Consider the following 25784-nt stretch of genomic DNA (forward strand, 5'->3'; position numbering starts at 1 on the left):
GAGTCACGGAACGGAGCAAAAAATAAAAGGAGAAGTCTGAGATAGGAAAGAAACAAAGAGAGACTAAAGAACAGTGATAACTATCATGAGGCCCCCAGGGATTCCCTAAAGAAATCGATCTCCCCTGGGACTCATGGAATAGGAGATTTCCCACTAGTGGGTGGAGGCTTGCCTAGATGGTGCATGTTACCGTGCTATGTGAAAGCCAGCCTAGACAGGGACCGGAATTCTGGTACTCCCAACTGGGACCTGTTGTGTTGTATGCCGCCGTGTTGGCCGTTTCCTCGGCTTAAATAAACTTTTATTTTGTCACCAGTCTCAGGCCTTCTGGATCTTCATAATGACAAAAGAGATGATTTGTACTTTACCAACACCTGTCACACCTTCAATTTTTCCCAATTCTGAAGAAAGATCAAACTGGAACACTGGGGCGATATTGAGCCCACCTTTGCCATTAGCGAAAATGGCAATGTGGCCCAAAATCCCACCAGAGTTGGAAAACAACATTCTTGCCGGCGAGATCTCGTTTCCCAATTTCCCACCCCCCGCCGGCCATGTAACAAGTGGAAACCTCATGTTAATAAATTTTGAACCATTTATATGTTATCAAAGGTCTTTCCAGGCATATGGGGCGGAATTCTACCCCCCCCCCCCGCCGGGTGGGAGAATCACCGGGGCGCGCGCAAGTCCCGCCACGCCGCCCCGGCACCCGCACGCGATTCTCCCCCCCCAACCGGCGCGGCTAGAATCACAGCTGGCCGCTGGGAGAATCACCACTCGCAACGGGTGAGCGGCGATTCTCTGGCCCGGATGGGCCAAGCGGCCTGCCCAACACGATGGGTTCCCGCCGGCGCCGTCCACACCTGGTCGCTGCTGGCGGGAACAGCGCGGGATTGCTGGGGGGGGGGCGGCCTGTATGGGGGGGTTCCTGCACCAGTGGGGGGCCTCAAAAGGGGTCTGGCCCGCGATCGTGCTCACTGATCGGCAGGCCGGCCTCTCTGAAGTAGGACCTCTTTTCCTCCACCGCCCCGCAAGATCCATCTGACATCTTCTTGCGGGGCGGCATCGGGGAGGACGGCAACCGCATATGCACGGATTGGCGCCGGCCAACCCATGCATGCGCGGGTGACGTCATTTATGCGGTGCCGGCCGCGTCATTTACACGGCGCCACTTTAACGCGTGCCAAGGCCCGGCGCGGGTAAATGACGCGACACCGCTCCTAGCCCCCCGGGGATGGGAGAATAGGGGGCTGGGAGCGGGCTCCGACGCTGGAGTGGAACACTCCGGTTTTCACTCCGCCGTCGGGACTTAGTCTCCCGATGGGAGAATTGCGCCCATGATATCCCCTTACTAAATATTCAGCTATATAACGGGAATCAGTCGAGGGGAACCCACTGGGTGAGCCAAGGTATGTATAGCCCCCAATCTACCAACCCTGCACATCTTTGGGTTATGGGGGTGAGACCAACGCAGACACAGGGAGAATGTACAAACTCCACACGGACAGTGACCCAGGGCTGGGATCTAAACCAGGTTATTGGTGCCGTGAGGCAGCAGTGCTAACCACTGCGCCACCATGCCACCCTTCTTAATAGAACTGAACTACACTAGATAAATTCATCACCCTCTTCCTACCTGCCAAGTAGCTGCTATTTCTCAGATATATGAAAGTATTGTGAACTTTACAAAATTAAATACAGATGATTTGGGGTTTTGTTTATGCCTGATGCACAACTTATGGGGTCCTTTATTTGTTGGCAGACACTGTAATCATTTAACTGTATAAATTATAGCACAGAAGGCATCTATTAGCTCATCATATCTTAATAAGGTCCTCCCACTGCAATCCTGCATTATATTTGGCTTCAAACGTTTATCTAGTTTCCCATTAAAAAAAGTTCCATGCCAGTGGACAATTGCCCGTGGTAAAGTAAGCTATTCTTAAATAATTCTCAGCATAAAGCAACTTCTCCCAACTTCATACTGCTCTTTGTAACTTACACCACTGATCCTTCAACACTGACACTCAAAGGAGACATTCCTATTCGCCCTTATAATTTTCAAAATCTCGGTTTAGATCTTCTCTTAGCCTTGGCTGCCCCCATGTACGCACTCTTAATATCTCAAATCTCTCCTCATTATGCTAGCCTCTGAATAGCCAGTGGATAAACATTAGCAAGTAAACAAATGACTTTGCAACACAATTGTTTTAAACTGCTCTGGCTTTCTCCACAGTTTTAAAGTTGCTTCTGCACATGAACCATTTAATCTTATTCAGATATGCGTTGCATTAATAGAAAGATGTGTGAGACTATCTGGGATCATTTATTTTTCTCTTACCTAGGTTTGGTCTTGCTGACAGTTGATAGGATTGGAGAGGAGGCAGGCCTCACTGGAGTTGATGTCGGAGGGCCTAATGTGGTGGGACATGGGGTGGTGAGCGAACGAGCTCTTGTAGGGAGTGCACAGGAGCCAGGAGAACCCATTGTGATGCTCAAGTCTAAAAAAGGCATTGAAGGAACAAACGTGTCAAATAGATTAAATAGGTAACACTTAATCCATCGTTCTATAGCTTGTATTATTTGCTTTCTTCAAATTCCAGTGTTAAACATCACAAAATATAACACATTTTGGGAAATCTGATCGGCTTTGTTCATTTTCTGAAGCTACATGACTTAATGCCAATGTTAAAAATATAAAAGAGAAGAACTTTGGTTTAAGAATATCAATTTAACATTGTAATCAAATATTGCAATTTATCATTGAAATGTAACATTGCATTTCTACACGGAGCCCTCTTACTGTACTCATTGCTGACCAACAACAGCACTGGAATCATTGTCACAGAGTCATAGAGATTTTCCAGCACAGAAAGAGGCTCTTCATGCTATCATATCTGTACTGAATATCAGGCACCTATCGATTCTAATCTCATTGACCAGCACTTCACCTGTAGCCTTGTTTGCTATGATTTCCACAAATTACAGTGAAAATACTTTTCACTGTACCTCGGTACACGTGACAATAAACAAATCCAATCCAATCCAATCCAAATTGTTCACTACTGCCAATCCCATAATCACCAGCTATTTGTCCAATTCCTTTTGAAAGAACTTTATCAGAATAGTTTTAATACCCAGTGATGGAAACTAACCCCACATTCATCTTTCCCTCCACATAATACTATATTCAGGAGGCAAGGTAAAGAGTTGAGCACAATGTGAAGAATTTAAACTATAACGGTGGGAAGTAGGCTAGCAGAGTTGGTACTAGAGCATTTCCCAGGATCTAATGGAAATGGAGATAGAGGAATTCGATCTGTTTGTTGGTAGCAGAATAAAACATGATAAAAATAAGCCCTGAGTAATAGGATGCAGAAAATGGAAGAAAAGATCCATAAAATAAGTATTTGCACTGCGTGGTCATTGATTTCTAATTAGACAGAATGCATGTAAAATGAGTCTATCACTCCAAACTCCCAAACCAGCTTACCTGTTTTGTGGTGATGTATTTCCATTCCGTGGAGAACTTTCATTAGCCCTCCCACTCCAGCCTCCACTCACAGCAAACAGATGACAAATCATTCACCACAGTTCGGCGAGACAGGTTTTTGCCAGGATTTCAGGCAGCTCAATGCAATAAATAGGCAAGTGCATCAAGTAAGACAGTGAAGACTGGACAGCTGTGAGGGTCAGTAGTAGCCACTCCAGCTTTGAATGGTTTACACAATCTCCCCTGTTTGATGTGTTCAAGTGCAATGTTGACCCCTTCTCTTTTTAATGCTTTAACATACAACATTGATTCTTCCCCTGTTTGATATGTTAATACACAATATTAACCTGTGCCTTGTCGAAAAGTGTAAGAGCAGCATTTTTTAAATTTAAAAAAAACAGGTTTAAGAGAACAGTATTTTATCCAGGGACTGTCGGTCGTGGCTCAGTTAAGTTTGGACTCATATTTGCTTCTGAATCACAATGTTTTGGATCAAGTCCTGCATGAGGGCCTGAACACAAAAAAATCAAGGTTGATCCTCCAGTGCAGTAGAGGGAGTGCTTCACTGACAGGGGTGCCATCTTCCAAATGAGTTGTTAAACTGAGGCCCATCTCCCTGCTCGGTGGATGTAAAAGATCCCACTGCTCTTCTGAGGAGAAAAGGAGTTTTCCCCAGTTCTGGCCAATATTGACTCCTCAATCAACAACCTTAAAGCAGATGATCTGGCCATCACTACATTGCAGTTTGTGGAAGTTTGCTGTGTGCAATTTTGGCAGCTGCGTTTCCAACATTACAACAGTGACTACATTTCAAAAAGGTGCTTCATGGGCTGTAAAGTATGTCTGACAGTTGTGAAAATCACTATATAAATGCAAGTCGTCCATATTAGCTTACAGACTCTGAGATGGCAGCTTACACAGAGAGTCGAACTGATGTGCAGAATGCAGGCGCATCAACACCTAGAACAGCTAACCAGAAACATCGCAACGCCTTTGCTGAATTAACTGCTAATATTTACATCTTTCAATCACAGGCACAGCCCTTCTTTTTTTAACAGTTTCTTAAATATTAAGATCAGCTTTCTCCCTGAGTTTCTTCAATTGTGCAAGGCATGAGCTGGTTCATATGCCCCATGGAGTAGTGTATTGCAAGTTCTGAGCATTTTTCTATAGTGTCCTCTATGCTGCCCTCTCTTGTTGGGGAGGTGGGAGTAAGGTTACGTCAATAATGGCTGCCTGCTGTGAATCCACATGGCGAATTTTTATCAGTGTAATGCACAACAGAAAGATGGCAATTAGGATAGGACAGAATTTGATTTTAACATTTCATTTGAGAAATTAAGAACTGAAGAAGATTGGGCGGGATTCTCTCATCCCGCGGCAGAGTGTCCACACCATCGTAAACACCGTCGCGTTTTACGACGGTGTGAACGGGCCACTGCGAGGACTAATTCTGGCCCCTACAGGGGGCCAGCACGGTGCTGGAGCGGTTCGCGCTGCTCCAGCTGCCGATCCCAGCGCGAACTGGGCCCGTGGGATCCGTGCATGCGCAGTGGCGCCGACGGCAACTCGAACATGCGCAGTGCGCCGGCCTCGACGCAACATGGCGCAGGACTACAGGGGCCGGAGAATCGGCGCCATTGGCCCCGGCGTGTTTGGCGAGGCGCCGGTCACAGGCCGCTCTACGCGGCCGGCCGATTCTCGGGCCGGGATGGGCCGAGCGGCCGCCGTGGAAACGCCGAGTCCCGCCAGCGCCTTTCTAACCTGCTCTCAGCCGGCGGGACCTCAGCGTGGAAGGGTTCTGCGTTGAAGGAGGCCACTGTGCATGCGCACGTTGATGCCGGTGCCACTGCGCATGTGCGCATTGACGCCGGTGCCACTGCACATGCGCGGATCTCACGGCGCCGGGATCGGCAGTTGGTGCGGCATGAACCGCTCCAGAGCCGTGTTGGCCCCCTGTAGGGGTCAGAATTAGTCCTGGCAACGGCCCGTTCACGGTATCATAAAACGCGATGGCCTTTATGACAGCGTGGACATGCCGTGGGATGAGAGAATCCCGCCCATTGTGTCACACTTCTGAACACTCCTTTAAAATGTTTTTTTTCCAATTATGGGGCAATGTAGCGTGGCTGATCCACTTACCCTGCGCATTTTTGGGTCGTGCAGGTGAGACCCAGTAGACACGCCGCGAACGTGAAAACTCCACACGGAGAGTGACCCGGGGCCGGGATCGAACCCGGGTCCTTGGCGCCGTGAGGCAGCAATGGTAGTCACTGTGCTATCGTGCTGCCCTACTTCTTAACACTCCTAAAGTTGACTTTGGTAGGTTTGAGTGATTTGAAAGTTTGGTCTGTGCGCACATTGTGTTCAGGCACAGAGTGAGTCAGCACAGTACGTGATTGAACAAATGGCACTGGAGGCATATTTGGGGACAATCAGGAAATTCAACCCTAACTAAGTGGATTGGCCTAATTACTAACAATGGTTACACATTTGGCTGAAAGTGAATAAAATAGGACACAAGAATAAAATAAATGTTTCCTCACCATGAGGAGGGACGGGGGGCAGATGCCTTTAGCTGGTATCTAATCCAATGTTGCCCACAAGACCTCAGCACTATGCACTATTCTGAGATTCTGGACACGTATTATGGTACGACTAAGAATGAGAACATCCTGAGTGTTACCTTCCATGGAAGGAAGCAGTTGACAAGTGAGACTGTTGCAGATTACATTCTTGAATTAAAGAAACTGTCTCGTCACTGTGGTTATGGCACAATCTTAGAATTCAGCCTTGGAGAGTTTGTAGGTGGCCTAAAGAACCATAAAATGCAGGCCAAGCTTTTGAGCAAAGGCAATAAACTCATGCGGAAAGAGGCCTGAAATGAGGTCACAGCCATGGAAATGGCAGAAAGAGATAGTTGCAAGTGAGTTCCTTTCCTGAGCTTGATTTCCATGAGACCCAGGCCACAGCAGCCAAGCTCATCGTCTCCAAGTCAGAATTTTAGATGCTACAGTTGTTGTGTCAGCTAACAACCATTTAAATGCTTCCATTTCTCGTCAATGTGCTATGCCTGTGGGAAAGGAAGTCATATCCAGACCGTGTGCAGAAGTAGAGGAAACTGTAGTATTCAAGATAATGGTAAAGCTTCAAGTCGCAACGATGCACCAGATCAAGGTCATGGGTAGATCTAAAACTATTTCAGGAGTTTGGAAATCCTGAAATGTACATAGGATAGACGAGGAAACAGGGGCGAAATTCTCCGACACCCCGCCGGGTCGGAGAATCGCCGGGGGCTGGCGTGAATCCCGCCCCCGCAGGTTGCCGAAGTCTCCGGCACCAGAGATTCGGCGGGGGCGGGAATCGCGCCGTGCCGGTTGGCGGGCCCCCCCGCTCGATTCTCCGGCTCGGATGGGCCGAAGTCCCACCGCTAATCCCACCGCTAAAATGCCTGTCCCACCGGCGTAAATTAAATCACCTACCTTACCGGTGGGACAAGGCGGCGCGGGCGGGCTCCGGGGTCCTGGGGGGGGCGCGGGGCGATCTAGCCCCGGGGGGTGCCCCCACGGTGGCCTGGCCCGCGATCGGGGCCTACCGATCCGCGGGCGGGCCTGTGCCGTGGGGGCACTCTTTCCCTTCCGCCTCCGCCACGGTCTCCACCATGGCGGATGCGGAAGAGACTCCCTTCACTGCGCATGCGCGGGAATGCTGTCAGCGGCCGCTGACGCTCCCGCGCATGCACCGCCCGGAGATGTCATTTCCGCGCCGGCTGGCAGGGCACCAAAGGCCGTTTCCGCCAGCTGGCGGGGCGGAAATTCGTCCGGCGCCAACCTAGCCCCTCAATGTTGGGGCTCGGCCCCCAAAGATGCGGAGTATTTCGCACCTTTGGGGCAGCGCGATGCCCGTCTGATTTGCGCCGTTTTGGGCGCTAGTCGGCGGACATCACGCCGTCTCCGGAGAATTTCGCCCCAGAAGTTGATGTTATTGAGCAGGAAGATCAAGAGCTATACTCATGTCAGCAGGCAAGAAAAATAGCACATGAAAGGTGAGAGTGAAACGGCTCAAGATATACTCCCAGCACTAACAGTAGAAATTACCTGGAGATACAGCTACAGCCATGTTTGTTATCTCCGGAGAGGATAAGAAGTCCCTAAGTCACATTCCCTTACACAAAACTGATGTGAAACTAACTCGTCATTCCAATAACAGTATTCCAGGAGTAGGTTAAGTTAGTGTTATAGTCGGAAACCATGGTGCATTCTATTACTTGTCATTGGTAGTAGTAGTAGAGAACTAAGTCTCGCTGACGGGAAGGAATCACCTGAAGAAACATAGAAACTAGGAAGAGGAGTAAGCCATTCGACCCCTTGCTCCACCATTCAATATGATCATGGCTGACCTCGATCTCAATGCCATATTCCTGCTTGCTCCCCATATTCCTTGATGCCATTAAAATCTAAAAAAAATCTATCTCTTTTTTGAACACATTCAGTGACTTCAGCAGCGGAGAATTTAAGTGGAGAAAGTTTTTCTCATCTCAGCCCTAAATGATCTACCCCGTATCCTGAGACTGTGCCCCTGGTTCTAGATTTCCCAACCAGGGAAAACACCAATCTAAATCTAGTCTGTCCAGCCCTGAATCAGATCTCCTCTCATCCTTCTAAACTCAAGTGAATACAGGCCCAGTTAAACCAATCTCTCCTCATAGAACAGTCCCACCAACCGCGGGATCAGCCTCTGCTGCACTCCCACTCTGGCAGAGAGACCGAAACTGCACACAATACTCCAGGTGTGGTCTCAGAAGATACAGTTAAACTGGGCTGCGTTATTTACAGTAGCGATCAGTAAGACTATGTCTGACTTTGAGGAAGTACTAAGAGAGCACAAAGTGGTCTTTAAACAAAGAGGGACAAATGATAAAATTAACCATCACAACATTGAAGTCAAGATAAAGCACAATATACAGCCAACATTTTGCAAGGCTTTGTCAGTGCCTTACGCAGTTCGATGCAGTAGTTAAAGAGCTGAATAGATCAGAAGAACAATGGCAGTTAAGAAGGTGAAGAGCAGTGAATGGGCCACACCCACTGTGGTAGTTCAAAAAGCAGAAATGTCCATTCGGATCTGTGAAGATTATAAAAAATGGTAAATAAGATGATTGAGAATGATTCTTACTCACCTCCTACCAGCGAAAATGTGTTTTCTAATTTAGCCACTGGAAAGGTGTTCAGTAATATAAACCTGTCAGATGAATATTTGCAAATAGAACTAACTGACAAGAGCAAGGACCTGTTTATCATTTATAATCATAATGGCTGTACCAATACAAAAGATAATCATTTGGGGTGTCTACTGTTCGTACAGTGTTCCAGACCTTTATGGATCAGATATTGAGTGGGTTCAATAAAGTGTTTATTCCTAGATGATGGTCTAATCGGCAGTAAAATAGAGAAGAAGCACATTGTAATGTTGAACAAAGTCCTAGACTGACTTCAAAAGAATGACATCAAAGCAAAATAACACAAGTTTTGCTTCATGATGTCAAATGTGACCTACTGGGGTCACCAGATAGATTGTGAAGGTATCCACCTAACGCAGCAGAAGATTGAGGGGATTTTGAAAGCAAAGAGACCAGAGAACAAAGACGAACTTAGAACATTCAAGGTTGATAGTTTCGTATTGTTCAAAGTTCATCCCAACTTAGCTAATAAATTTGCTTCACTGCATCAACTGCGTAAAGATGGAATCAATTGAGAGTGGGCTGTAGAGCATCAGAACGCATTTGAAAAAGGGAAGAAAATAGCAGCTAGTGATCCTATTTCGGCCTGCAATGAACTAAAAAAAAATGGTTTTAGTATGCGATGGCTCACCACAGGGAATGGTGTGGTGTTATCTCACACGGTGACACAGTGGTTAGCGCTGCTGTCTCACAGGGACCCAGGTTCAATTCTGACCTCAGGTGACTGTGTGGAGTTTGCACCTTCTCCCTGTGTTTGTGTAGGTTTCCTCTAGCTCCTCCAGTTTCCTCCCACAGTCCAAAGATGTGCAGGTTAGGTGTATTAGCTGTGCTAAATTGCCTCTTAACGCCCAACGGTTAGATGGGGTTATGGGGGTAGGCCTAGATATGTGTGCTCTTTCAATGGGTCGGTACAGACTCCTTCTGTACTGTAGGGATTCTATGATTATGGTCGTAGTGGCGATCATATATGGTGTTACTAATTTCCACAAATACTTGTAAGGTAGGAAATTTACCTTGTTAAGTGACCATCAAGTTATTGTAAAGAGACTAGGTGCATTTACATATCCAGTGAAGATTAGAGACAGATTCCATCAGTGTCATGTAGATCATTTGCTTGAAAGAGGAAATCTGACAAAGGGTGAGCATGAGAAACTTCCTATAGTCCAAATTCCTCCTATAATTCAAAGTGAAAGTCAAAACGAAACTGAAAGTTTACTAGTATCACAGGATCACCAGTAGAGCAAAGTGAGTTAGGGTCTTCAATTAAGACATATCAATCAATGTTACAGGCCCAACCATGAAGTGGAGAGGTAGTCAAAGTTTGACACAGTCAAAGGTGTTCAGGGAACATAGTCAAGTTCATGGAAATGGAAGGAGACACCGAGACAGAAGAGAAAGGTGTCAGATAGGTTAGTTGAAAGCATGTAAAGAGCGGAGAATCGGCGCCGGTGCGGTCGGCGCGGCGATGGTCGGGGGCCGCGCCCCGGCAATTCTCCGCCCGAGATGGGCCGAGTGGCCGCAGAAAAAGCCGAGTCCCGCCGGCGCCGTCCACGTGTGGTCTTACCCGGCGGGACCTCGGCGTGCATCCTTCTGGGGGTAGCCTGGTGGGGGGTCCGGCCCGGGGGGGGGCCTCCGCTGTGGCCAGATCTGTGATCGGGGCCTACCGGTCGGCGGGCGGGGGCCTCCTTTGCTCCGCGCCGGCCCCTGTAACGCTACGCCATGTTGCGTCGGGGCCGGCGCGGAGAAGGAAGCCACTCTGCACATGTGCGCATTGGCGCCGGTCGCAGCGTGCATGCGCAGACCCGCGGCACCCATTTGACGCCGGTATCGGCAGCTGGAGCGGCGTGGGTCATTCCAGTGCCGTGCTGGCCTCCTGTAGGGCTCGGAATTGCTGCTCCTGGGGTCCTGTTGACGCCGTCGTGAAACTCGTGGAACTAGCCTCAGGATCAGAGAATCCCGCCCATTGTTTTGATCATGTGAACTACTCTGGCAGTATCAGTCATGTGTGTTTTGGTTGTGTTTACAGTATCAATAACTATGCAATACAACCTGTTCAATTTCAGATATTGTTGATGTTGGTTTAATCGTGATGCAGTTTGGGAAATTAAGTGTGTCTACAATTTTACATTTTAATGTATAAGTTTTTTTAAGTGGGGAGGGAGTGTAGTATATTGCAAGATATGAATATTTTGTTATACTGTCCTATCTGCTGCCCTCTCTGTTGAGGTGTAAAAAAATGTAGGTTAACACGGGCTGCACGCTGTGAGTTTTCCTCAGTGCAATATGCAACAGATATTAATGGTAGACATTTTTACCTAATTCTTCTTGTTCATCAATGTCTGCGGGATCAGAACCACTTCTGCTTCGAGATTCTTTATAGCTTCTGGCCTTACGTGCGGAGATCTCCTCGTCAGTGATGTCCCCGCTCTCTCCCTGCGTAATGCAAAACGCAAGTTTTACAGTTAGAGTAAATCTGTCCCCCAGCAGAAACACTGACTTTGAGCGCGGCTGCCTCATACCCTGATTAATGATTTCTTTATCTTTTTGGCTGTGCTCATTCCCAGTGTGTTGTTACGCTGTAGGCTGGATTTTTCAATGTTTCTGCTCAGAGTTGCTGTAGTTGTGTTCCTGCTGATCCATCGCCTGCCTCCAAAAAGCTCAATAACCTGAGCCAGTGTTGGTCCTTCAAACTTGCCTTCCTCCTAAATGGAACAAATACGTTGAATTTTACAGCACAGAGAAATAATTTGTTACAAATTTAATTAAATCTGGAATTGAAAGCTACTCAGTAATGGTGACCATGAAACTATCATCAATGACCATAAAAACCCATATGTCCTTTAGGGAAGGAAATCTGCTGCCCTTACCTCGTCTGGCCGACTCCAGACAACAGTACTTTTAACTGCCCTCTGAAATGGCTGAGAAGGGCAATTAAGAATGGGCAATAAATGCTGGCCTCGCTAGTAAAGTCCAAGGGCAACAGTACACATGGACGTGCCTTCCACAAGGCATCCACAACTCCACCTCCATTTTCCACCGATAGCTGGCAAATGGTTTAGCAAAGTTTTCCCGCCCCGATTGTCTGGTCCAGTATGGAGACGACTTGTTACGACAGACAGACACAAAGGGAGAGCACATTTTGCTTCTTGCCGAACTCGTAGCACTCCTAAAAGAAATTGGTTGTAAAGTCAACCCCAAGAAGGCCCAGATTCTGAAAGAAAAAGTGATTTACTTGGGAACAGTGATCACTCATGGTAAACGCGAGATCGAGCACAAGAGAATTGACTCGATCGTCAAATTGCCCCTTCCCCACAATGTCTTACCCTCCGGTCATTTTTAGGACTGGTTGGCTACTGCCAAAACCATATTGACGGTTTCGCCACTAAAGCAGCGCCCCTTTCCGAACTTCTCAAGAAGCAGGCACCTTGGGAATGGCTTCTACAGCGTACAGATGCCGTGGATGCTTTAAAAAGAGCACTCAGCACAGCACTACAGGTCCGAGATCCACATTCCCGTACGCTATTGAGGTAGCAAGCACCGACCGAACCCTTTCGACCGTGCTCCTCCAGGAACGCCACGACCAGTTATGCCCTGTAGCATACGCCTCACGCATGTTAGACCCCGTAGAGCAAGGATTTTCTGCCTGTGAAAGGCACCTGCTCGCAGTTTTTTGGGCGGTACAATACTTCGCCTACATTACAGGACTCAACCCCATCACCATCCTCACAGAACACACACCGACACAGCTATTGTTAGATGGCAGACTTAAAGATGGCACAGTCAGCCAAATTTGCACAGCCCGTTGGACCCTTCTTTTACAGGGACGGGACATCATGGTAAAGAGAACCAAAACCCACACATTCCTTGCCGATAATCTGCATTATGCAGTTACCCCTCATGAATGTGAGATCATCACCACTAAACAGAACACAGGCCCATTTATTCCCAGAACACCCCCCAGGAAAACAGGTAGTAGACCCCAGCCCACAGACACGTGCGCACCTCTGAAGATATATCATAGATCATAGAATTTACAGTACAGAAGGATGCCATTCGGCCCATCGAGTCTGCACCGGCCCTTGGAAAGAGCACCCTACCCAGGTCCACATCTCCACCCTATCCCCATAACCCAGTAACCTCACCCAACACTAAGGGCAATTTTGGACACTAAGGGCAATTTAGCTTGGCCAATCCACCTAACCTGCACATCTTTGGACTGTGGGAGGAAACCGGAGCGCCCAGAGGAAACCCACGCACACACGGGGAGGACGTGCAGACTCCGCACAGACAGTGACCTAAGCCGGGAATCGAACCTGGGACCCTGGAGCTGTGAAGCAATTGTGCTAACCACTATGCTACCGTGCTGCCCCTAGATGTGGATGGCTCATCCACAGTGTTAAATGGAGAGAGAATTACCGGTTGCCGTATGTATGTAGAGGACGCGCAGGGACGCGCCCTAGATGAAATTTCCTTAAAGTTGCCAGGACACTTAGGCTCGCAGGCCGCAGAGCCGGCAGCGATTGCATATATTGTAGACCCCCAGACTCGTTCCCAACCCCAGCAGACATCTATTCAGACAGCTTGTATGTCTGCAATAGTTTGACAGAGTTCCTACCACTCTGGGAAACAGGAGGATTTGTTTCCGTGGACGGTAAACCCCTACCCTCAGCCCCATTACTCCGTCATATCTTAGAGACAGCGAAGGATAGGAAATACAGAATAATTAAGGTTCGCAGTCATCACCGTTCTTCCCCCCCGGTAACGTTAAAGCAGACGCTCTAGCAAAGGCAGGCTCCAGGCATGGTTATTTTTGGAACCCCCCCCCGAAAGCACCCCAGTACACGCAGTTCAGGTCTCACAGACCAACATTCAGGATTTAGCGAAGGCCCAGAAAGAGGACAAGAAACCCAGGGAAGTTTTAAAGGGAACCTTCCCAGCCCCGTACGACAATCACCACACACGACGGTGTGATTTTAAAGGATGGCCTTTATGTAGTTCCCAGCCAGGACAGGAACCAGATCATTTGTCAGTTCCATGACAATCATGGACACCAAGGAATTGAACCCACCCTAGCCCATCTCAGACTGCTTTGCTGGTGGCCTGATTTAAAAATCGATGTCACACACTACGTAGAGAATTGCTTAATCTGTGCCCAGAACAATCCGGACAGATATGCTAAAAAGGCTCAACTTAGCCATACCCATCCCATTAATGGACCCTGGACAAATCTCCAGATAGATTATTTAGGACCCCTACCCCCGTGCAGAAATAGTTACAAGTATGTGTTGGTGGTCATAGACACCTTCACAAAACGGGTGGAAGCATTTCCATCACGAACTAATACGGCCAAGACAACGGCTAAAATATTAACATACCACATCTTTACAAGATCGGGCCTCCCATGCAGTGTAGAGTCCGACCAAGGCTCCCATTTTACCGGACGTGTAATGAAAAACGTCCTCCCGATTTTCGGCATTAGACAAAAGTTCCATATCGCATACCACCCCAAGTCAAGTGGTATTGTAGAACGAATGAATAGGACATTGAAAGCCACCCTCAGGAAAATGGTACAGGAGAATAATAGCACCTGGGATTCAGTACTCCCATTTGCTTTGATGTTTTTAAGAAACACAGTATCTACATCCACAGGTTACACCCCCACACCCTCATGACCGGACGCTCCATGAAAGGCATTGAGTATTTACTAGGACTGGATTTGGCCAGCCCCGCAGTTACAGCCCTCACACATGAAAACGCGGTTACACAACTGATACAGAACATAAAAGCAGCCCAACTCGCTGCAGCAGTGAGACTTGGAACCAGGAAGAAACAGAGCAAGGCCTGTTTTGACAAAACAGTACACGCCACTGAGTTTGCAGTAGGGCAACAAGTTATGCTTTCCCTTTACAACCCCAGTTCATTCCTCGCCCCAAAATTTTCCGGACCGAACTCCATTTCGGACAAAGTCAGCCCCACAGTTTACAAAATAACCTATCCCAATGGTAAGTCTGCGTGGTTTCATATAAACCAGCTCAAGGCTTACGGCTCGCAGAATAACCACACACACCACATCCTGCTCGCAGCAGCAGACGAGCATGCCCCGCCCTCAGATGACGTATTCCTACCCTTCCCCAACCACTCCAACCCGTCCTCAGACATGACTTCAACTCCGCCCCCAGAGGCACAACTCCGCCTCTCCCTTCCCTCAACCAGCAGCGACAGCGACAGTTATAGTGATCACGATGACGACAGCCACAGCACACCACGTTACGGCTACACCCCTGCACAAGGCCCCACTGCCAGCGATTCTGAGCATGATTCTACCGACCCATTTGAGATACCTTATATCAAAGCCCCTGACCCAGACCCACCGCCCAACGATTACGGATTGAAGCATAGTAGCTCCAACCTTGACACACGATTCTGGCACCGAGACAATTCGTTCAGGTTGATCCGGAATGATAAGATGGGCCCCAATTCGCCCCAAGCAGATTTAGCGCGGTTACTACAGACAAGAGTTTGGCAGCCGGGAGAAGATAATGACTTAGAGTCTGACTCGCACTAAACAAATCCCTTTGCGACCCTGTTCGCTATTGAGCAGTGAGGTGTCCAGATGATGGGGAAAAAAAAGGAACCGATGGAGAGATACGGTGTCCTTTCTGATGGAACCTGCACCATGTTTGTTGAATGTTTGTTCGTTAGTGTTATCGTTAAGTGTTGTTCGTAAACTCGAAAGTTTTCACGGCCCCACGTCACCACTCCTTTAATGCCCCCCGGCTGTTAATGGAACAAGTTTGTCCCCAGACAATAGTTCAGATGAACTAGTTTGTACCCAGAACCTTGTTAAAGGTACAAGTTTGTCCCAGACAATAGTTCAGAGGAACTAGTCTGTCAACAAAACCCAACTCACAGTTGCTCTCCTAATTCGAGAGTCAGCCCCCCACGATGACCACATTCTTACCCGTTCTTGCCGGTTGCTCAGGCAGTGGAGAAACGGCATTGGTCTCCGCCCTGCCTGAGGTCCCCCCTCTGGTCAGCTACGCTCGGGTAGAGCACATACGGCATTGATCACCGTCCTACCCGGGGATTCCACCCATTTCTTACCCGCCGTGGCCGATACGCACCCCATTTTGGCTCGTTACGTTCGAAATTCTTTTGTTTGGTTTTGGCAACCCTTAGGTTGCTTCCCTATGCTCTTTACATCCTCAAACACTGGGATGGTAAATCACACAAGCTGTGCGACGGCTCGCAGTACGGCAGTATTTTTCTTAAATGTCTTGCCCAAACATTTGTTTTTTTAAAAAATGAGGGAGTCACAGATGGTGACCAATTATAAAGGGAAATTGGCAGTAAAGGACAGACAGACAGACATACGAGATCTTAAGCAAGATAATAACAGAAATTATGCTTGTGTTCACAGAACTCCAGAAACCTCAGGAACCCCAGAGGAAGACAAAGGAGAAGACCGACAAAGATGAAGACAGCCTTCGTGTTCACATGGATCTTAGCGAGATCCCTTCAGTTGCGCGCGGACGTTACCCCCTGACCCCTACCACACAAACCGTAAATGACTCTCACCCCTGCAATACACGGAGCCCCGAGATAACTAGCCCAGCGACAGCTAGCAGTACCACGACCTGGTGTGATAAGTTTATCACCTGGTACTCACTCTCATATATAGTCGAAGCACTCTTAGTGCTTGCGATACTTTGCAGTGTCGTCGTGCAAACGTTTAGAGTCAGGAAATGGCGAAACAGAGCATATCACTCTCGCACCCCGGTATACAGATTTAGGTCCCCCATTTTCGGATTTCACCAGATCCCCGAACCCATTGGGACGGATTAAAGAGCATCCATTTTGTTTAATGTATTCTATGGAATAAAGAGATGTAAACCTCTGCTTCTGACTGCCAGGCCAGAGAAATTGGTGTGCTGCTATTTTGTACAGTTCAAGATGTACAGATTATTTTTGGATCGTTTGTATTTTTGGATTGTTTGAATGAGGATAGCTCATTGAGAATAGTTAGCGGTTCCAATTTTTTTATTTTTCTGTAATGCATGTATTAATGTCATAGTGCCCCGTAGAGTTTTATGATAATGTATGTATTTAAAATGGTTTAGGTAAAACTGTGTTGCATAGGATAGGACAGTGTAGAGCCTAAGCATGGGTGCCCCGGGGATCAGAGGGTGAAGACGCCATGGTAATGTGATCCTTCACGCTTCGCGTGGAGGATCACAAGGAGGGTGTGTAGCCATCTGGGATGGCCACGTCCCGATTACAAAATGGACACCCGCAAAGAATGCAGGGAAAATTGGACAATGCTAAGAAACAAGCAGGTGCAAGCTCTGTCTGTTGATTAGAACCTTAAACGCTCAGACAGGACAGAAACTACCAAATTATCTACTTACTAATGAGCCATCTCCGGGGACAAAAGGGAAAGATTTAGGTACACAATGTTAGGACAGACTCCCCGGTGCCAAAAGAAGCTAAGACAAAGCAGACTGACAGTCACCAGGACACGCCCAGCGATCAGGGAACAACCCCTCTATTGGAGCAAAATTGATACAACTGATTGAGAAAGACCCAATTAGTTGAGGCCAAGTTCAAGGCCTGCCCAAAAGAGCACAAAGCCCTTTTTAGTAAAAGAGGTATCACCCAAGGGAGAATCTTCCTCCTTTGGCTTTGGCTCTCACCGAAGAGAGAGACCTGCCTAGCAGCTGCATCAGAACAAGTAAGTCCCAAGTCAACGCATGCTACGTGATAGATGCTCCTAGTTGCTACCCTGTAAACAGCTCAACCCAGCAGCCTCAGAACCGAGCAACGGCCATTGTTCCTCTGACTGAGTGGGCGCCCAAAGCTAAGTATAGGCTTTAGTAATAGTGATAGTTTAGTTTGTAGAGTTTATGCATGAGTAGATTTGACTGTGTGTAAATAAATGAGCATTGCTTTTGAACTTACTAACTGGTGTATTGAGTCATTGATCAGTATTCGATTCTGAACCTTGTGGCAGTGTCGAAAGATACCTGGCGACTCTTGAGCAAACGTGAATAAATAGAGCCAAATTAGGAACCAACCAAAGGTTAGCAACATTGTACATTTGATGCTGGAACATCACAATGAGTAAATGTGCATACATACAAACTTACGAGTTAGGAGCAGGAGAAGACCATTCAGCCCCTCGAACCGGTCTAGCCGTTGAATAAGATCATGGCTGAGCTGATTGTAGCCTCAATTCCAGATTCTGCCTACCCGCACTCCCCTCCCCCACAACATAACCTTTGACTCCCTTGTTAGTCAAGAATCTATCTACTTCTGCCTTAAAAATATGCGATGGCCCTGCCTCCACTGCACTCTGGGGAAGAGAGTTCCAAAGTCTCATAACCCTCTGAGGGAAGGAAATTCTTCTCATCTCAGTCTTAAATGGAGACCTCTTATTTTTAAGGTGTGTGCCCCTAGTTCTAGTCCCTCCCACAACAGGAAACATCTTCTCAGCATCTCCCCTGTCAAAGCTGGCTGATAAAGACAGATATTTTGAACTGCTAATGTTAAAGTCCAGAATATTTATGTATAAATGCAAAGTGAGTTTGACAATATTAATGAACAAATGTTTTGTGCATGATATTCCTTTATCCATTATTTAAAGTGAACAGGCTAACACCAGCATCATATGAATATTCCAAGTGTTTTCCCACATTTATCACCAACAGGAATTTCGAAGTCTACTTTATTTGACATTGATATAAAGATGAAACGCACGTGATTGTTGTCCATGTACCTGATATAAGCTGACATACTGTTTCCTCAACCACTGCAGTCTCTGATCAGGAAACTTCCTCATTTTTCTCACAGCCGACATTAACTCCTGTAAGCCATCATGCACCATCTTAGCAGTGTACTTGGGAGCCACAAAGTGCAGCAGTCGATTATCAGTTGTATGGACCCCATACAGCAGCGTCACACAGTTGTCCTCCAAAGTCATTTGGCATAGTTTGTTTTGAATGCATACAGTATTCAGATCAATCCCTGTATGTCCCATATAGACAGCTTTCACTGCAGACATGTCCAGGAAACCTTCCACTAGTCCATTTAGTGCTATGTGCCCATACAGCTGAAATTTGCTGTTACAAACGTCCAAGCTATTACCCAACACCATGCTTTTTACCTTAGCATTGGCTGGGCTGGCTGTAGGTGGTTTTGACCAGGTTAAAGTACAGTTGTCAGGTTGCAGTTTGAGAAAACAGCGTGCTGAAAGGTGAGCCTCCTGGTCATAATGTATGAGAGTGGCCCCTTGCAGGAGAAACTGGTGGATGTCAGCTCTGATGGACAGCACATACCAAGGAATAAGCTCCGTCTCATGACAGAATGCCTTTTGCTGATCCTCCGCCCCGCTCAGATCCCACTCACTGGTCTGCTCTAAGGAATCGCTTTCTGAGTCCGACAGGTCTCCAACAATGAACCTGCACAATTAAGGAGAAGAGAATTGAGAGTTTAATGGCAGTTTCCTTTGCTGGCTTTGATCAAGACTCTCACGGGCTCCTGCGACTGGGAACGGAGCCAGTGAGCTGTGGATTTTCAGTACAAGCACCACTCCATGCCCTGCTTACCGGATCCAAACATACCGTGCTGGAACTTGTTTCATTTACAGTTTTTGGCGGACACAAAGGCCACACAGGGTTATTATTTATTAAACAGCAATTTGAGTTTCATAATTAGTGTATATATGGATGCAATGTAAAAATGCATAGAGAAGTGGTGTTAAGTTGTTATTTGAAACCAGCCTGGCTTACTTCCTTACTCATTGCCTCATAAATACTAGCGATGGCAGGAATTCATATTGATCCTCACATTTCTCTCAAAATAATGAACAGCAACTTACTACCTTCGTGCTGAAAGTCACCTTCAGGGACTGAGCAGAACCAATTGCTTAAAGCTGTTGAATCCACCTGACAAAACACTGAAACTGGAAGCTCTTAATCTAATCAGAATGATGCAAAATAATAGTTAATTCAATTTTGGACCAGGTTGGTCTTTTCTGCTTACTCCTGTCATTTTCTGCATACTCCTGTCATAGGTTTAATAATAATAAGCAGGGGCGGGGTTCTCCGACCCCCCGCTGGGGGGGCTGCCTTATTCTCCGGCGCTGAGGTTTTGGCGGGGGCGGGAATCGCGCCGTGCCGGTCGGCGGCCGCTGGCAGCCCCACCCCCCGGCGATTCTCCGGCACGCGATGGGCCGAGTGGCCGCCCGTTTTCGGCGGGTCCCGCCAGCGTCAATCACAACAGGTCCTTACCGGCGGGACCTGGCTCCACGGGCAGCCTGCAGAGTACTTGGAGGGGCGCAAGAGGATCTGGCCCCGGGGGGGGGGGGTGCCCCCACGGTGGCCTGGCCCGCGATCGGGGCCCACCGATCCACGGGCGGACCTGTTTCCGCACCTTCAGGGGCAGCCCGACGCCGGAGTGGTTCATGCCACTCCTCTGCGCCGAGTGGCCCGCCCCACCGGTTCGCGGAGAATCCTGCCCCAGAATCTTTATTATTGTCACAGGGAGGCTGACATTAACAACAATGAAGTTACTGTGAAAATCCCCTAGTTGCCACAATTCAGAATGTCCAATTCACCTAACAAGAATGTCTTTCGGGGCTTGTGGGAGGAAACCGGAGCGCCCAGAGGAAACCCACGCAGACACGGGGAGAATGTGACGACTCCACACAGACAGTGACCCAAGCCGGGAATCGAACCTGGAACCCTGGCGCTGTGAAGCAACAGTGCTAACCACTGTGCTGCTGTGCTGTCACTTCTGACAGGTTCTGTCAGAAGTGAACCTGTAGGGTCATATATTTTATGAGGGCCTGGATATGCTAGGCCCAAGCCCAACAGTGGAAGCTCCTGCTCAGCCTCCACCCACCTCCAAGCAAGGACAATTGTGCAGGTGAGGTGGGCTGGAGGTGGAGACTTCCAACACCGGGGTTCCTGCATTCCAAGCTTTGGATATGCCAGCAATGGAATCAGAAGGCAAAATGTTCAGCAGAATGAGGCTTAGTACACTCTCGAATAGTGATTGTGGGTCTCCTTTTAGGGCTCCAGGTCTGGTATACTTTTGAACACTACATTTTAGTCAGCAATTGTCCTACTGCACAGCAATTCCCTTTCTAGAATAGAAATTACTGCCACCGCCAGAAATCAAGGCCTTTCCTGGTTCCTTGTCCACCAAGCAAGCTCCAGTCCGTATTCTGCTTGACGGGTCAATCAAAATGTTCTCTGCTGGGGTTCAGCAATTTCCTATTACAGTTCGGCACAACACACATAGATCAACAGTTACAACAAATGTGTCATCCAACATGCTAAAAGGGACAAGTTAAAAGATTATTATGGCCAGTACTTTAGGTAGATTTTTAATCACTTAATTTCGCTAGTTTCAATTAAAAACTGCCATATTTCCAATGTAGAAATTTTGCCTGTCTGTGACATGTACTCTGCAATAATTCTCAATCCAACATAAGATCTTCTAAAACCAAAGTAGATAGAAACAACAATATTGAGTGTCGTTGAAATGTCATTGTGAGTGCGTTCAAGCCTTGGTTTTAACTCGGGGCAATTTGCAACAGGATTCGGATGCAAGCCGAGAGTTCATGTTCTGGTGCTGAAAGATTGAAACTCCTGGGCTTCATTTCAATGTTGTAGGCGAGGCTTCTGCCTGAACCTCATGGTAATGGCTAATTTGGCAGCTGGCGCGAGTAAGATTTCGGGAGGGCGGAGGCTGCCACTGGGGTTTCTGGGAATGGTGGCTCCGCAGGAACCATTCCCACGATGTCTTGGCGACAGCCTCCTGCTGCCTGAAAGTTGGGCATTAAATTGGTGGCGGACAGGAGTGCAACGTGAGTTAAATACTCCACTTCCATTTTAAACTTCCATATACATTGGGTGTTAAAATCAAGGCTTCAGAATGAGTACATCCAGCCCATTGGGTATAGAAACATCACAAATTCAAATGCTATGGCAAGTGGTTAAAAATGTTTGAAAACACAGCTTCACACAAATGTGTTAGTTTGGTTTTTCTGCTTGGGACAATGCAGAAAGGCAACTTACAACACTCGATTTGATTCTGAAGATTTCTTCACTCTTGTTGTTGTGCTTCAGAAATAAAAGTATGGGAGAAGATAAGGTTCAGAAAGAGAAGACCACGAGGATGTTGATGAAAGAGGAGTCAGTTAGTCAGCCAATGAAGGTAAATAGGTGCTGGGTGAAGGGCTGTAATATGCCAAATAGCACTGAATAGACCAAAAACTTTCAGAATTAAAACAAAAACCTCCCAAGCTTTTGGACAAGTATGTTTTACACTGACCTCATTATTGGATGCCTGGATTCAATTTGTGTCCAGCTGCATATGATTCCCAATCATCTGGCCAGAGCTGCGCGCGACATGAAATAATGCTTGTTTAGAATAGTTTAATACTAATAATCTTGTAGTCCAACACCTTCATGTTTCAGAGCTTTCCTTGGTGATCATATTGTTGGACCAAACAGATTTCTGTTTTATTGCGTAAATCCCTAGTGACTGTCTGACATTTTAAAATCTTCTCCTTTCCTTTGTCAAGAAGCATGTACTTGCATTTACGCAGTCCTTTTCATGACCTTGGGACATCCCAAAGTGTTTTACAGCCAATTAAGTAATTTTGAAGTGCAGTTACTGTTACAATGTAGGAAACACAGCAGCCAAACTGCACGCGGCAAGTTCCCAAAAGAGCAGTGAGGTAATGATCAGATCATCTGTTTTTAATGTTGGTTGAGGGATATATGTTGCCCATGCCTCTGAGGTGAATTTGCCTATTCCTCTTCAAGATACTAAGGTAGGCGGGGATTCAGTTTAATGTTTCACGCACAACTGCTGAACTGACTACCAGTCCAGGTTATGCGCTCAAGTCTCAGGTGTGGGATTTGAAACAACTGTCTACCAAGCCACAGTCGGAGCTCTGCATTTACAGGCAGAAGAGAAATGCTGTTATTTCTCACCAGAATCAGAACACAAACAACTCACAGGGGGAACAATATTAGCTTCAGAGTTAAGAGATTAAAAATGTCCCCATTATAAACAAATTTAACACGGCCAATAAGTATGCTGGATACAGCTATCAGAAGGAAAAGCTGTGTCAAATCAGTGGGAGGCATTCCGGGGGCATTCCAAGGAAACATTCTACAAGCAGTGTAGACATGTCCCCACAAAGGAAAAAGGTGGCGCAGCCAAATCTAGGACCCCTGGTTATTCAGAAGCATACAGGCCAAGATGAAGCCAAATAAGAATGTTTATGGCAGTCACAAAAGATTTGATATTGTTGGGGGCCGGGTCAGCTCAGTTGGCTAGACAGCTGGTTCATGATATAGAGCGAGGCCAGGAGCGAGGGTACCGCCTTCTCAACCTTGCCCTTCACCTGAGGTGTGCTGACCCTCAGGTTAAATCACCACCAGTCAGCTCGCCCCCTCAAAGGGGCAGCATATGGTCATCTGGGACTATGGCAACTTTATACTTACAGTACTGTAAAAAGCCTAGGGGCGTATAGAAAGTACAGGGCTGAAGTAAAAGTGGAAATTAGGAAAAGTAATGAAGGATACAAGAAATATTGGCAGGTAAAGTCAAAAAGAACTCTAAGATGTTTTATCAATACATCAAAAGCAAAAGAATAACTAAGGGAAAGGTAGAGTCTATCAGAGATGTACATGGTAACTTGTGGGTTGATTGAGAAGATGTGGGCAAGGTTCTTAATAAGTGCCATGTCTTCACTAAGCAGAGGGAAGATTCAGACATTGTAGTTAAAGAAGGGCAATATGAAATATTAGATAGAATAAGAACAGTGAGAGAGGCAGAACATGAGGGGTGGCATCCTTGAAGTTGGATAAATAGTCAGGGTCAGGTGGGTTGTATCCCAGGATGCTAAAGGAAGCCGGGAAGGAAATAGTAGATGCTCTGAGGATCATTTTGTAATCCTCTCAAAATACAAGTGGGGTCCCAGAAGATTGGAGGTCTGTGAATGTTGTACCATTAATTAAAAAGGGTCTGAGGGATAGGTCTGAAAACTATAGGCCGGTCAGTCTGGCTTTGATGGTGGGAAAACTATTGGAAACAATTCTGAGAGGCAGGATAAACTGTCACTTTAAAGCCACAGATTGGTCAGGGATAGTCAGCATGTTTTGTTAGGGGATGATCGCGTCTTACTAACTTAATAAAGGGACTAATTCAACTGATTGGGAACAAAGTCCCATAGCGAGCGTGTTTAGCCGTGTGCTTTCCGGCGCTTGCAGCGCTGAGAAACACATGGCTGTACAACTTGGGACATATAAGGGGCTTCAGTGGGGAACGCGAGACCGAGGCCACACATAGCCCTGTTTTGTACACTGAGGCGCTCCGCTCGCCGGAACTCCCCAGTGGGTTGCGAGAGATCCAGATGCCATTTTTAAATGGTGTCCCAATCTCCGAGGCCCCTGAACCGACCCTGACCCTCCCCAGCCCGAATGTTCTATGAGAGGGTCCCTGCCAACCCCCACACCACTCCCCAAATCTCTTAACATCCATACAGGACACCCCCAGCCTGATCGCACGTGTGCAAAAATGCCAGCTCAGCGTCTTTGCAGTGCCAACTTGGTAATGGTTGCAGTGCCAGCTGGCTTTGCCACCTGGGCACCTTCACAGTACCAGGCTGTCACTCAGGTTACACTGCCAAGGTGCCAGGATGGCACCTCTAGGGTGCCCAGGTAGCACCAGCAGTGCCAGGGAACGACCCTGCCCAAAGGGCATGCAGCTTGGAGACCTCCAGGAGTGCCGTTTGTTGGAACCAGTGTTGAATGGCGCGAACCGAGGTCTCCAAAGCGAAGTGGTTGAATCCCAAAGCCTCAGGTAATTTGGGAATCTGTGCATTAGAATGAGACTGATCTGTCTCGCTCTAATACGCAGATTTGCCAAATAGTCTTGCGAGATTGCGTTGGCTCTCACGAAGCATTGCGAGCCGGGTAGGTCCTGGGATCTCTCAGCTTTTATTGGCCACGCTGCGCCGTGCCGAGCTGTTTTTCGGCCGCAGTGTGACCATTGGATCGCACCCAAAATTGTTTTGAGGAAGTAACAAGTAGGATTGATGAGGGTCGTGCAATGGATGTGGTCTACATGGATTTCAGTAAGGCACTTGACAAGATGCCACATGGCAGACTGGTCAGAAAAGTGAGATCTCATGGGATACAGCGGAAGGTAGTAGGTTGGATCTAAAATTGGCTCAGTGACAGATAACGAAGTGTAATGGGCGATGGAAATTGTTTCGAATGGAAACCGTTCCCAATGGTGTTCCACAGGTCTCAGTCTTGGGCCCTTGCTGTTTGTTGTATGTATTAATTATTTAGACTTAAATGTTAGAAGCATGACAGGGAAATTTGCAAATGACACAAAAATGGGTCATGTCGTTGATAGTAAAGAGGATAACCGTCGACTCCAGAATTATTTTTTAAAAATAAATTTAGAGTACCCAATTCTTGTTTTCCAATTAAGGGGAAATTTAGCGTGGCCAATCCACCTACCCTGCACATCTTTGGGTTGTGGGGATGAGGCCCACACAAACACGGGGAGAATGTGCAAACTCCACACCGACAGTGACTTCAGAATGATATCAAAGGTTTAGTTGAGTGGGCGGAGAAGTGACAAATGGAATTCAATCCAGAGAAATGTGACGTAATGCATTTGGGGAGGGCAAAAAAAGCAAGCAAGTACTCGATAAACAAGAGCATATTCAGAGGGGTTAAGGAAGTGAGAGACTTCGGAGTGTAGATCCACTGGTCCTTGAAGGTGACAGGTGGACAAGGTGGTCAAAAAAGCATATGGAATGCTTTCCTTTATTGGGCAAGGTATCAAAACAAAAGCAGGATTTAATATGGAACTGTATAAGATGCTAGCTAGGCTACAGCTGCAAATTTGTGTCCAGTTCTGGTCACATTACAGGAAGGACATAATTGCTGGAGAGAGTGCAGAGGAGATTTACAAAAATATTGTCAGGGCTTGAAAATCGCAGCTATGAGGAAAGAT

The 25784-nt window shown here is 47.2% G+C and overlaps 1 protein-coding gene across 5 annotated transcripts in view; it reads right to left on the reverse strand.

The window, feature by feature from the left end:
- plce1 (phospholipase C, epsilon 1) overlaps positions 1 to 25784 on the reverse strand; it is a 619267-nt gene that overhangs the window by 124393 nt on the left and 469090 nt on the right. For all 5 annotated transcript variants that reach the window (XM_072479048.1, XM_072479049.1, XM_072479051.1 and 2 more), the window contains 4 exons: positions 18508 to 19189; positions 11252 to 11434; positions 11048 to 11165; positions 2342 to 2501 (listed from right to left, as the gene is read on the reverse strand). In XM_072479048.1, the coding sequence (XP_072335149.1) occupies positions 2342 to 2501; positions 11048 to 11165; positions 11252 to 11434; positions 18508 to 19189 (1143 nt within the window). The remainder of the gene's footprint in view (positions 1 to 2341; positions 2502 to 11047; positions 11166 to 11251; positions 11435 to 18507; positions 19190 to 25784) is intronic.

This window comes from Scyliorhinus torazame, chromosome 16 (genome assembly GCF_047496885.1).
Source record: "Scyliorhinus torazame isolate Kashiwa2021f chromosome 16, sScyTor2.1, whole genome shotgun sequence".
In the NCBI taxonomy this organism is placed as follows: domain Eukaryota; kingdom Metazoa; phylum Chordata; class Chondrichthyes; order Carcharhiniformes; family Scyliorhinidae; genus Scyliorhinus; species Scyliorhinus torazame.